The 12,778-nt window shown below is 51.7% G+C and overlaps 1 protein-coding gene across 8 annotated transcripts in view; it reads left to right on the plus strand.

Moving 5' to 3' along the window:
• Positions 1 to 10,278, plus strand: part of GGT5 (gamma-glutamyltransferase 5) — a 28,318-nt gene extending 18,040 nt beyond the window's left edge. For 2 of the 8 annotated variants that reach the window (XM_030914753.1, XM_030914758.1), the window contains 6 exons: positions 2,551 to 2,687; positions 3,053 to 3,243; positions 3,654 to 3,760; positions 3,891 to 4,060; positions 4,200 to 4,310; positions 9,806 to 10,278. In XM_030914753.1, coding sequence (XP_030770613.1) covers positions 2,551 to 2,687; positions 3,053 to 3,243; positions 3,654 to 3,760; positions 3,891 to 4,060; positions 4,200 to 4,310; positions 9,806 to 9,952 — 863 coding nt within the window. In that variant the 3' untranslated portion in view covers positions 9,953 to 10,278. The remainder of the gene's footprint in view (positions 1 to 2,550; positions 2,688 to 3,052; positions 3,244 to 3,653; positions 3,761 to 3,890; positions 4,061 to 4,199; positions 4,311 to 9,805) is intronic. The other 6 variants (XR_004052667.1, XR_004052668.1, XM_030914754.1 and 3 more) reach the window with 6 other exon arrangements.
• Positions 10,279 to 12,778: the final 2,500 nt, after the last annotated feature.

The raw sequence follows: 12,778 nt of genomic DNA on the forward strand, positions 1-12,778 counted from the left end.
TTTTTTTTTTTTTTTTTAGTAGAAATGGGGTTTCACCATGTTGGCCAGGCTGGTCTTGAACTCCTGACTTCAAGTGATCTGCCTACCTCAGCCTCCCAAAGTGCTGAGATTACAGGCATGAGCCACTGCACCCGTCCTTTAGTGGTGATTTCTGAGACCTTGGTGCACCCATTACCCAAGCAGTACACACTATACCTAGTGTGTAGTCTTTTATCCCTCATCCGCCTCCCATCCTTCCCCTTGAGTTCCCACGGTCCATTATAGCATTTTCCCCCCGAGACAGAGTCTCGCTCTGTCGCCAAAGCTCAGGTGCAATGGTGCATCTCGGTTCACTACAACCTCCGCCATCTGGATTCAAGCGATTTTCCTGCCTCAGCCTCCCAAGTAGCTGGGATTACAGGTGCCTGCCACCACATCTAATTTTTTTTTTTGTATTATTAGTAAAGATGGGGTTTCACCATGTTGGCCAGGCTGGTCTTGAACTCCTGACCTCAGGTGATCTGCCTGCCTTGTCCTCCCAAAGTGCTGGGATTATAGGTGTGAGCCACCATGCTGGTCCCCATTATATCATTCTGTTTTTTTGGAGATGGAGTTTCACTCTTGTCACCCAGGCTGGAGTGCAATGGTGCGATCTCAGCTCACTGCAACTTCCACCTCCCGGTTCAAGCGATTCTCCTGCCTCAGCCTCCTGAGTAGCTAGGACTACCCGTGTGTGCCACCATGCTCAGCTAATTTTTGTATTATTAGTAGAGACAGGGTTTCATCATGTTAGCCAGACTGGTCTCGAACTCCTGAACTCAGGTGATTCACCCGCCTTGGCCTCCCAAAGTGCTAGGATTATAGGTATAAACTACTGTGCCTGGCCCAGTATATTGTTTTTATTCCTTTGCGTCCTCATAGCTTAGCTTTGGTATATAACTGTTTTGGGCCTGGCTTGGTAGCTCATACCTGTAATCCCAGTACTTTGTGAGGCCAAGGAGGGCAGATCATGAGGTCAGGAGATTGAGACCATCCTGGCTAGCACAGTGAAACCCTGTCTCTACTAAAAATACAAAAAATTAGCCAGGCATGGTGGTGGGCGCCTGTAGTCCCAGCTGCTTGGGAGGCTGAGGCAGGAGAATGGTGTGAACCCAGGAGATGGAGCTTGCAGTGAGCCAAGATCATGCCACTGCTCTCCAGCCTGGGGGACAGAGTGAGACTCCGTCTCAAACAAACAAACAAACAAACAAACAAACAAACAAACAAAGAAAAAACCGTTTTGAAATGATCATCTTTGGTTACTGGGATGCATGGAAAAGTCATAAGGGTGGCACTAGTCTGAGGCTGGACAGGCCACTCCTGGGCAGATGTCTTTGCAGAAGTATTTTTTGTGTAAGGTTGTGATGGCCTTTGTGTAAGGCTGTGAGTTGTTTATTTTTTGAGGCCGGGTCTTGCTCTGTCACCTGGGCTGGAGCGCAGTGGCACTGTCAAGGCTCACTGCAGCCTCAACCTCACCTCAATCCTGTCACCTCAGCCTTCCAAAGTGCTGGGATTATAGGTGTGAACCACTGCACGTGGCCGCAGCTATATTTTGACAATTTTCACCGCCTCTTATCACTTCCGGTGGCTGCCAGCGTTCCTTGGCTTGTGGCTGCCTCACTCCAGTCTCTGTCTCCATGGTCACACTGGTTTCTCCTCTGCTCTGTGTGTCCTCTCCTCTGTGTGTCTGTCTTACAAGGACACTGTGATCACATTCAGGGCATATCTAGATAATCCAGGATCATCTCCTCCTCTCAAAATCTTTTACATACTTTAGGCTGCGTGTGGTGGGTCATGCCTGTAATCCCAGCACTTTGGGAGGCTAAGGCGGGTGGATCACTTGAGGTCAGGAGTTGGAGACCAGCCTGGCCAACACAGTGAAGCCCCATCTCTACTAAAAATACAAAAATTAGCTGGGCATGGTGGCGTGCGCCTGTAGTCCTAGCTACTCAGAAGGCTGAGGCGGAAGAATCACTTGAACCCAGGAGGTGGAGATTGCAGTAAGCTGAGATTGCGCCACACACTCCAGCCTGGGCGACAGAGGAAGACTCCTCCAAAAAACACAAAAAAGGCGGGGCATGATGGCTCATGCCTGTAATCCCAGCACTTTGGGAGTCCAAGGCAGACAGATCACTTGAGGCCAGGAGTTTGAGACCAGCCTAAACAACATGGCAAAACCTCGTCTCTACTACAAATACAAAAAAAGAAAAAATTAGCTGGACATGGTGGCAAACGCACGTAGTATCAGCTACTCAGGAGACTGAGGCACAAGAATCACTTGAACCTGGGAGATGGAGGTTGCAGTGAGCTGAGACTGCACCATTGCACTCCAGCCTGGGCGACAGAGTGAGACTCTGTCTCAAAAAAAATCGTTAACATACTTTTCCACTTAAGGTATTAGTCACTCTTGCGCTGTATAAGTAGTATCCACAGGTTTGGGAATTAGGATGTGGGTGGAGTTCTCTGGGGAGGGGGGCAACATTCAATCCATTACATAGGGTGACCCCAACCTGTGCCCCGACCCCTCTCCAGGGTTCAACTTCTCAGCAGAGTCTGTGGCCAGGCCTGAGGGGAGGGTGAACATGTACCACCACCTTGTGGAGACACTCAAGTTTGCCAGGGGGCAGAGGTGGAGGCTGAGGGACCCTCGCAGCCACCCAAAGCTCCAGGTGAGATTGCTGAGGTTGCTGGGCTGGTGGGCTGTCCTCCCCACTGGCTCAGGACTTAGCATGAAAGGAGGGTCAGGCCCAGCAGGGGGAGGTTGGAGGGAGATGTATGTGGTTCTAGGCCGGGGCAGGACTGAAAGGGATCCCAGGGTGGCAGGTACAGGGGTCAGATGCAGGAGTGGCACCATATCTCAAAGGACCTGGAGGGTGGGCAGAGTCTAGACCTAGCCTGGGCTTGAGGGAGGCCTGGCCACAAGGTAGAGAATAGACTGGAGGTGGCCCCCATGGGGGCTGAGCTTGTCCTGCCCTTGGTTCTGTGGATCCCGCCTGGCCCCTCACTGACCCTGCCACCTGCCCACCCACCCCAGAATGCCTCCCAGGACCTGCTGGGGGAGACCCTGGCCCAGCTCATCCGCCAACAGATCGATGGCCGGGGGGACCACCAGCTCAGCCACTACAGCTTGGCCGAGGCCTGGGGCCATGGGACAGGCACGTCCCATGTGTCTGTGCTGGGGGAGGATGGCAGCGCCGTGGCTGCCACCAGCACCATCAACACACCGTGCGTGGGGCCTGGGGGAAGGCTGGTGGCCTCACTCCTCCTCTCCTATACCTGCACTCCCGCAGCCCCATGTCCCCTCACTTGTCCCCATGGAGCAGCACCTTGCTTTTGCCCTTTGTCTCCTCCTCTATTTCAAAAGAGGCCCCCACCCCTGACATCTCTGGCTGGAAAGGCTGCTGCTGGGGTGGCCCCGAGCCAAGACTTACCTGGGAATGGGCGGCCTCACTCAGAAGGGTGCCCTGATATGGGGGCACAGGTGGGTCTTTGGGGACCCCTTGTGGTTGTTGCCAGGGAGAGAATAGTGGCTCCAGCATGCTTCGGGGCAGGCAGCTGTAAAATGAGGGGTCCTGCAAGGTGGGCAGGGCAGGCGATGTCTGGTGGGAGCCCAGGCTCTGCCTCTATGGCTGCAGCTTTGGAGCGATGGTGTATTCACCACGGACAGGCATCATCCTCAACAACGAGCTCCTGGACTTATGCGAGAGATGCCCCCGGGGTTCCGGCACCACCCCCTCACCTGGTGAGAACAAGGCTTCCCACTCGGGGTCCACAAGGGCCCCAACCAGGGGAGAGGCGGGAGGGGGCTGGGCTGGGGCTGCATGCTTACCCCTGGATGGGTCACTGCACTCGCTAAGCCACTGTTTGCTCAGCAGTGAATGGAGACAGGGTGGGTGGAGCTCCCGGAGGGTGCTGGCCTCCAGTTCCAGGCGAGCGGTCCCCATCCTCCATGGTGCCCTCCATCTTGATCAGCAAAGCCCAGGGGTCGAAGCTAGTGATTGGCGGGGCTGGCGGGGAGCTCATCATCTCTGCTGTGGCCCAGGTGAGTCTGGGGGGCTCTGGGCTCAAGTGTCTCCTCTCTGGGCAGCATACTGTCTGACTCTCCCTGGAGTGGGGATGTGAGGGCTGATGTAGGGTAGCAGGTACCCCCTTTCTCCCTGCATCCCTCATCTCTCCCCCAGGCCATCATGAACAAGCTGTGGCTTGGCTTTGACCTGAGAGCGGCCATTGCAGCCCCCATCCTGCATGTCAACAGTAAGGGCCGTGTGGAGTACGAGCCCAGCTTCAGCCAGGTGAGGCTGAGGTCCGAGCTGGATGCCTAGGGCAGAGCCCACTCCCCAAGTCCATGCTGCTCAAAGCCACCTGAGAGGAACTCAGTCACTGAGATTCTTAGGCCAGGTACACTTCAGCTTTGGGGGCCATAGGAGTTGGGGACCTTGATGGGTGAGGCCATCAGTGACCTCCAGGCCAGTTCCGTGGCCTCCAAGACAGAGAGCAGGGTGTTGTCTACACTGCTCCCAGGCTGAGAATCTCAGCATCTTGGTCTCTGGTCTGTGACTGATGCCATTTTTCAGAAGTGAATTTTCCTGGCTGGGGCCTCTCAGACTCTCCCTCATGGTGACTTTTTCCTTGTGTGATTTTTAATTTATATTTGTGACTTTATTTGTAAAAGAGGTTGTTTTTCCTGTGGCAGTCTATAAAGTTATTTTCTTCTGGGGCACTAGGGCATTGGTGGTAATTTTTACTGTATATATAATTTTTTTTTTTTTTTTTTGAGGCAGCATCTCACTATGTTGCCCAGGTTGGAGTGCACTGTTGCGATCACAGCTCACTCCAGCCTTGACTTCCTGGGCTCAAATGATCCTTCCTCCTCAGTCTCCCAAGGATCTAGGACTACAGGTGTGTGCCGTCACGCCTGGATAGTTTTTATTTTTTTGTTTTTCATAGAGACAGGGTCTCTCACCATGTTGCCTAGGCTGGTCTTGAACTCCTGAGCTCAAGCAATCTTCCCACCTTGGCCTCCCAAAATGCTGGGATTATAGGCGTGAGCCACCATGCCTGGCCTACAGACATTTTTTTGGTTCCCCACAAAAGCCCAGGGTGCAGCTCCAGGGGCTGAATTCTCCTGGCTGACTCCTCCTCCATCCGTAGACAGAGACTCGGCTTCCTTGGAGCATCTTTGGGTTGATGGATGCCCTTTGTTACGACCTATTTAAAAGATTGATAGGGCCGGGCCCAGTGGTCATGCCTGTAATCCCAGCACTTTGGGAGGCAGAGGCAGGTGGATAACCTGAGGTCAGGACTTCCAGGCCAGCCTGGCCAACATGGTGAAACCCCGTCTCTAGTAAAAATACAAAAATTATCCAGGCATGGTGGCACACACCTGTAATCCCAGCTACTCAGGAGGCTGAGGCAGGAGAATCGCTTGAACCTGGGAGGCGGAGGTTGCAGGGAGCTGAGATCGTGCCATTGCACTCCAGCCTGGGCAACAAAAGCAAAATTCTGTCTCAAAAAAAAAAAAGATTGCTATCTTTTCAAGGCTCCAAACTTGGTGCCTGAGGTCAGTTCAGTTCAGCTAACTGAGGTTCAAGGTCCTCAAAGCTGCCTCTCCTGTTATGAGATTTCTTTGGTCTCAAGTCCACCTTCCAAAGCCCTTAGAACCTGAGAACCATGGACTGGGACCTTAGTGTAGGAACAGAGTGTAGTCCCCAACAGTCTTCGTCTTCACACCTTGAGACTAAGGACCTCAGCCTGTTAGGCTCAAATTCTTGGAGTTTGCAGGCCTCCCTCCCCATGTAGGGTCCTTCGCATGACAGGAAGACCCTCTCAGGGCTCTCAGGTTCCAGGGATCTTAGATATGGAGGATTTCAAGATCCAGGGCACATCCTTTGGAGCCCTCCTCCCTTGACTCTTTTTTTATTTTTATTTTTTTTTAGGCAGTCTCACTCTGTCACTCAGGCTGGAGTGCAGTGGCACAATCTTGCCTCACCGCCACCTCCACTTCCCAGGTTCAAGCAATTCTCCTGCCTCAGCCTCTGAATAGCTGGGACTACAGGCGCGCAAACCAAGCCTGGCTAATTTTTGTATTTTTAGTAAAGACGGGGTTTCCTCATGTTGGCCAGGCTGGTCTCGAACTCCCAACCTCAAGTGATCTGCCCACCTTAGCCTTCCAAAATGCTGGGCTTACAGGCATGAGCCACTGTGCCTGGCCCTCCCTTGACTCTTGACTGAAGGACCTTTGTCCTCGTGAACATCAATTCCCAGGACCTTTTACACTGAGGACCTGAAATGCTGAGAATTTGGGAGATGACAGTCTGGGGACTGGGATTAATGGAATCCAGTGGCCCACGAACCTAAGGTTCTCAGTTCCCTTGGGGAGTTGGAATGTTAGCTATTCAGGTCTAGGGCTTTCCATGGAGTAAATTCTAAACTCTGGGTTGGAGACTTTGAGCCTCCAAGGACCTTCACAGCTAAGGCCCAGCGACTAGGGTGAGGAGAGTCTTTGATCCTCAGAGTCTTGGAGTTTGGCCAGTAGACTCTGAGGAATGGAGTCTCTGAGCACTGTAAGTCCAGCTTTGGCTTCAGCAGTGAGGATCTTGGCCCTCAAGTCTAAGGACAGTGGGCAATTCTACGAATTGTCAGGCACAGGGAACTTATAGCCAAATGTGCAGGGCTCCAAAGACCTCATTTGCCCTGTCAGCAGCTCAGGCCATGTGGCATCACCTGATACACCTAGATGTCTCCGAAATCTCAGGCCCTGCGGGGTAAGGTTCTCGGGCTATTAGTCTTTTTTTTTTTTTTTTTTTTTTCTTTTTTGGCTTCTTATTGTTGTTGAGACACAGTTTTACTCTGTTACCCAGGCTGGAGTGCAGTGGCGCGATCTCAGCTCATTGCAACCTCCACCTCCTGGGTTCAAGTGATTCTCCCACCTCAGCCTCCCGAGTAGCTGGGATTACAGGCCCACACCACCATGCCCGGCTAATTTTTGTATTATTAGTAGAGATGGGGTTTTGCCATGTTGGCCAGGCTGGTCTGGAACTCCTGACCTCAGGTATCCACCTGCCTCGGCCTCCCAAATTGCTGGGATTACAGGCGTGAGTGACTGCGCCCAGCCAAGTTCTCAGGTCATTAGTCTTAAATGGTATCTGGAAACATGGGGCCCTCGTAGCACAGGTCCCTGTACTCTAGGACTTCTGCCCCTTTACAGACTGGTAGTTCGTGAGGACCATAGCCCCAGGGCAAGGTACTTGGCACCTTAGGAACGAGCACAAGGCTAGGGGCTACTTTGGTCTCTGACTTCCTTGAAGTCCACAAATTCAGGGTCTCGAGTCTGAGCCTGTAGGCCCCCATGCCCTGAGCGTCTCACACTGTGGGACTGTGTGTGCCTTTAGCTTAGGGATCTAATTTCCTTGGATTCACGGGTATTCACGTCCTTATCCTAGCTGAATTCTCCACCAATAGATACCAGTAGGGCCCTAAAGTTGTGGGTTCCTGGGTGTCTAAGGTCTTGACATCGTGTGTTGAGATCATAGGTCTTTTTTGAAAATTTTTTGAGGCAAGGTCTTGTAACCGCGGATTCATCAAGACAGGGGAATTACAATAGAGAAAGAGTAATTCAGGCAGAGCCTGCTGGGTGGGAGACCGGAGTTTTATTATTACTCAAATCAGTCTACCTGAACATTCGGGGAGTAGAGTTTTTTCCTGTTTGTTTTGTTTTGTTTTGTTTTTGAGACAGAGTCTCACTCTGTCGCCCAGGCTGGAGTGCAGTGGCATGATCTGTAACCTCTGCCTCCTGGGTTCAAGCAATTCTCATGTCTCAGCCTCCCAAGTAGCTGGGATTTCAGGTGTGCGCCACCAAGCCTGGCTAATTTTTGTATTTTTAATAGAAACAGGGTTTCTCCATGTTGGCCAGGCTGGTCTCGAACTCCTGACCTCAGGTGATCTGCCCACCTCCACCTCCCAAAGTGCTGGGATTACAGGCGTGACCACTGCACCTGGCTAAGGTGCAGTGTTTTTAAGGACAGCTTGGTGGGTTGGGGGAAGCCAATGAGCCAGGAGTGCTGATTGGTCAGGGATGAAATCACAGGGAGTTGGCTGGGCCCGGTGGCTCACGCCTGTAATCCCAGCACTTTGGGAGGCTGAGGTGAGTGGCTCACCTGAGGTCAGGAGACTAGCCTGGCCAACATGGCGAAAACCTGTCTCTACTAAAAATACAAAAATTAGCTGGGCGTAGTGGCAGGCGTCTGTAATCCCAGCTACTGGGGAGGCTGAGGCAAGAGAATCACTTGAATCTGGAAGAGGAAGTTGCAGTGAGCCAAGATCGTGCCATTGCCTGCCAGCATGGGTGAAAGAGCAGGACTCCATCTCAAAAACAGACACACACACACACACACACACAAAAACCTGGAAATCGTAGAATCATAGGGAGTTGAAACTGTCTTCTTGAGCTGAGTCAGTTCCTGGGTGGGGGCCACAAGATCAGATGAGCCAGTTAATCCATCTGGATGGTGCCAGCTGATCCATCCAGTGCGGGGTCTGCAAAATTTCTCCAACACTGATCTTAGGAGCAGTTTAGGGAGGGTCAGAATCTTTAGACTTCAGCTGCATGACTCCTAAACAGTAATTTCTAATCTTGTGGCTAATGTCAGTCCTATGAAGGCAATCTAGTGCCCAGGCAAGAAGGAGGTCTGCTTTGGGAAAGGGCTGTTACTATCTTTGTTTTAAACTATAAACTAAGTTTCTCCCGAAGTTAGTTCAGTCTACACCCAGGAATGAGCAAGGACAACTGGGAGGGTAGAAGCAAGATGGGGCTGATTAAGTTAGATCTCTCACTGTCTCAGTCATCATTTTGCAAAGGCAGTTTCAGTCTTGCTCTTTTGCCCAGGCTGGAGTGCAGTGTCAGGATCAAGGCTCACTGCAGCCTCAAACTCCTGGCCTCAAGGGATGCTCCTGCTTCAGCCTCCTGAGTAGCTGGGACTACAGGCACAGGGCCACCACACCCAACTAATTTTTTCTTTTTTCTTTTATTTTTTAATAAAGACGTGATCTCACTATGTTGCCCAGGCTGGTCTTGAACTCCTGAGCTCAAAAGATCCTCCTGCCTCAGCCTCCAAAAGTGCTGGGATTGCAGGTGTGAGCCACCGGGACCAGCCCAATTTTTGATTTTCTTGTAGAGATGGTGTCTTGCTTTGTTGTTGCCCTGGCTGTTCTGAAACTCCTGGCCTCAAGTGATCCTCCCACCTTGGCTCCCAAGTGGCTAACACTGTAGGTATGTGCCACCATGCCTGGCCTTTTTTTTTTTTTTTTTTTTTTTTTTTGAGAAACAGGATCTTTCTGTATTGCCCAGGCTGATCTCAAACTCCTGGCCTCAAGTGATCCTCCTTCCTCAGCTTCCCAAAGTGTTGGGATTACAGGTGTGAGCCACTGTGTCTGGCCTCAGTGTCTAAATCTTGAGAAGCCATGTCCATCATCGAAGGCCCCCTGAACTCAGATTTGCACTTCAAGGCCCTGGTGTCCTTGGATCCAGAACAGACATGAACTTGCATCTGGAGGTCTTCAGGCCTGGGTGGTGTCCTTCATACATAATCCCTGGAGGCTGACCTTGTCCTCTATGGGCCTTTGGATCTCTTCCATGCTCCCATCAGGTCCTCCCCTCTTCCTGTGTCTTCAGGCCCTCTTCCTCTCAGTCTTGCCTTTTGATCATTTTTCTCATTTCTTGCAGAGGCCCCTCCCTTCGGGAGATGGCTGAGCTGCCCTCCCCTGTGAACCTGCTTTCTCTCCTCTCCAGGAGGTGCAGAGGGGACTCCAAGACCGTGGCCAGAACCAGACCCAGAGGCCCTTCTTCTTGAATGTGGTCCAGGCCGTGTCCCAGGAGGGGGCCTGTGTGTATGCCGTCTCGGACCTGAGGAAGGGTGGGGAGGCCGCAGGCTACTAAGACACTGCTCTGCCCAGACCTGAAGTCCGGCCCCACCATGGGTTCTATGTCCAGGCCGGACATGGCTGGGGGACCAAGTACTCTGGCAGGATCTGGACCCCTGACCCCTGGCAGGGGAGTCCAGCTGAGAGTGGAAGAGGTGGCAGGGACCAACTGGGCAGATGGGAGGCTGAGCCTCTTCCCTGACCCCCTTTCCCAGAGCCCCTGGTGGCCCTGAACTGGCCCCTCTATCCCTCCGCAGGCCTCTTGCCTGGGGCCACTCTCCCACCCGCTCAACCTGTATATCCTCCAGTTCAAGATTAAAGAAGAGGCGGGCTGTGGCCTGATTCCATGGTTCTACGTGGGGGAGGGGACCATCGGACAGTGCACAGAGGGGTGCCTGCACCAGGCTCCTATGGTTCTCCACACTGCACCACCATGGAGGTGGGGAAACTGATGCTAGCAGACCAGCCAAACCTCAGCCAGGCCACCCCTGGACAGAGACAAGCGCCACCTCTGCACCCCCCAACACCTCACCACTCTGGTGGCCAGGACTCAGCAGCCTGACTGGCCCCAGTCCTGAGAGCTGGTTAACTGAAAAATCACACAATTCACAAATTTGGAAAAGATACTTTTTTCTTTCTTCTTTCTTTTTTTTTCTTTTCTTTTTTTTTCATTTTTTTGAAATAGGGTCTTGCTTTGTCGTTCAGGCTGGAGTGCAGTGGTACAATCACAGCTCACTGCGCCCTTAACCTCCTGGGCTCAAGCCATCCTTCTGCCTCAGCCTCCCAAGTAGCTGGGACTACAGGTGTAACCTGGCCAATTTTTCCATTTTTTTTGTAGAGACAGGGTCTTGCTATGTTGCCCAGGCTGGTCTTGAACTCCTGGTCTCAAGCCATCCTCCCTCCTCAGCCTCCCAAAGTGCTGGGATTATAGGTGTGAGCCACTATGCCCGACAAGATTTTCTTTTTTTTTTTTTTCCTTCAACTTGTATTTTAAGTTCAGGAGCCCATAGGTAGGATATGCAGGTTTGTTACATAGATAAACACGTGCTTTGGTTGTTTGTTGCAGATATCAACCCATCACCTAGGTATTAAGCCCAGCTTCCATTAGCTATTCTTCCTGAAGCTCTCCTCCCATCCCCCGACTTTCTTTCTTTTTTTTTCTTTGAAACAAAGTCTCACTCTGTTGCCGAGGCTGGAGTGCAGTGGCACAATCTCAGCTCACTGCAACTTCTGCCTCCCAGCTTCAAGTGATTCTCCTGCCTCGGCCTCCTCCTGAGTAGCTGGGATTACAGGCATGTACCATTGCACTCAGCTCATTTTGCATTTTTAGTAGAGATGGGGTTTCACCATGTGGCCAGGCTGGTCTTGAAATCCTGACCTCAGGTGATCTGCCTGCCTTGGCCTCCCAAAGTGCTGGGTGATTACAGGTGTGAGCCACAGTGGCAACTTTATTTTTCATAAAGGGTTACAACCTGCAGGGTGGCCATCCGCCACTTTCAAAAGCATAGCCTCTGGCAGAGACCAGAGACAGGCACTTCCCTTTTTTTTTTTTTTTTTTTTTTGAGACAGAGTCTCGCTCTGTTGCCCAGGCTGGAGTGCAGTGGTGCGATCTCGGCTCACTGCAAGCTCTGCCTCCTGGGTTCACACCATTCTCCTGCCTCAGCCTCCTGAGTAGCTGGGACTACAGGCGCCCGCCACCACGCACAGCTAATTTTTTTTGTATTTTTAGTGGACATGGGGTTTCACCATGTTAGCCAGGATGGTCTCGATCTCCTGACCTTGTGATCGGGAGATAGGCACTTCTAAGGAGGAGAGGTTGGGGCAGGAGCTATATGCTGAAGGGGTTGGCTAAACATACATATTCAACAGGTTACAGGGAGAGCTATGAATGTTCATGAAGACAATCCTGACATGTGTATTGAAAGAACATGCATGTGACATAGGACTCATGTTCACTGTAGGATGGAGATGGTAGAGGCACAGTGGCTCACACCTATAATCCTAGGACTTCATGGAGCCGAGGCGGGTGGATCACACGAGGTCAGGAGTTCGAGACCAGCCTGGCCAACATGGTGAAACCCCAACTCTACTAAAAATATAAAAATTAGCCAGGCATGGTGGCGGGTGCCTGTAATCCCATCTACTTGGGAGGCCAAGGCAGGAGAATTGCTTGAACTCAGGAGGCGGAGGTTGCAGTGAGCCAAGATGGTGCCACTGGACTCCAGCCTGGGCAACAGAGTGAGACTCCATCTCAATAAAAATAAAATAAAATAAAATAAAAATAAAATAAAATAAAATAATTACAAATAGGCTCCATCTGTCGAAAGATCTTTTCAGGGCCTGAAGGCCTGCAAGTGAGCAGCCTCTGAAAACCAACCAGAGCAGTTTATGGTCAATGATCTCTTATCAGGAGAAAGTTACTGAAATTGGTCTCTTGTACAGTCAGAGCTGTAGTTATGGCTGGAAGAACGGGGTCAATAAGTTGGCATCCGCGAGCTGGATGAGCTGCCAAGTGTATTAACGTTGCTTCAGGCCGGTGCTTGTTTAGCTGCTGGAGAAAAAGGAAAGCCTCGTTGCTGTTAGAACATAGCTTATTCTTTAAGTGCGGGGTGCATGAATGAACCCTTGCCTGGCTTGGCCTTGGGTCCTCTTTATAATTCGGTATCTCATTGCCACAGAATCTGTCACTTTTTTTGAGACAGGTTCTGGCTCTGTCACCCAGGCTGGAATGCAGAGCGCGATCTTGGCTCACTGCAGCCTTTGCCTCCCTGGCTTAAGTCATCTTCTCACCTCAGCCTCTCAGGTGGCTGGGACTACAGGCACAAACCACCATGCACGCTGC

Source organism: Rhinopithecus roxellana, chromosome 13 (assembly GCF_007565055.1).
Source record: "Rhinopithecus roxellana isolate Shanxi Qingling chromosome 13, ASM756505v1, whole genome shotgun sequence".
Taxonomy (NCBI): Eukaryota; Metazoa; Chordata; class Mammalia; order Primates; family Cercopithecidae; genus Rhinopithecus; species Rhinopithecus roxellana.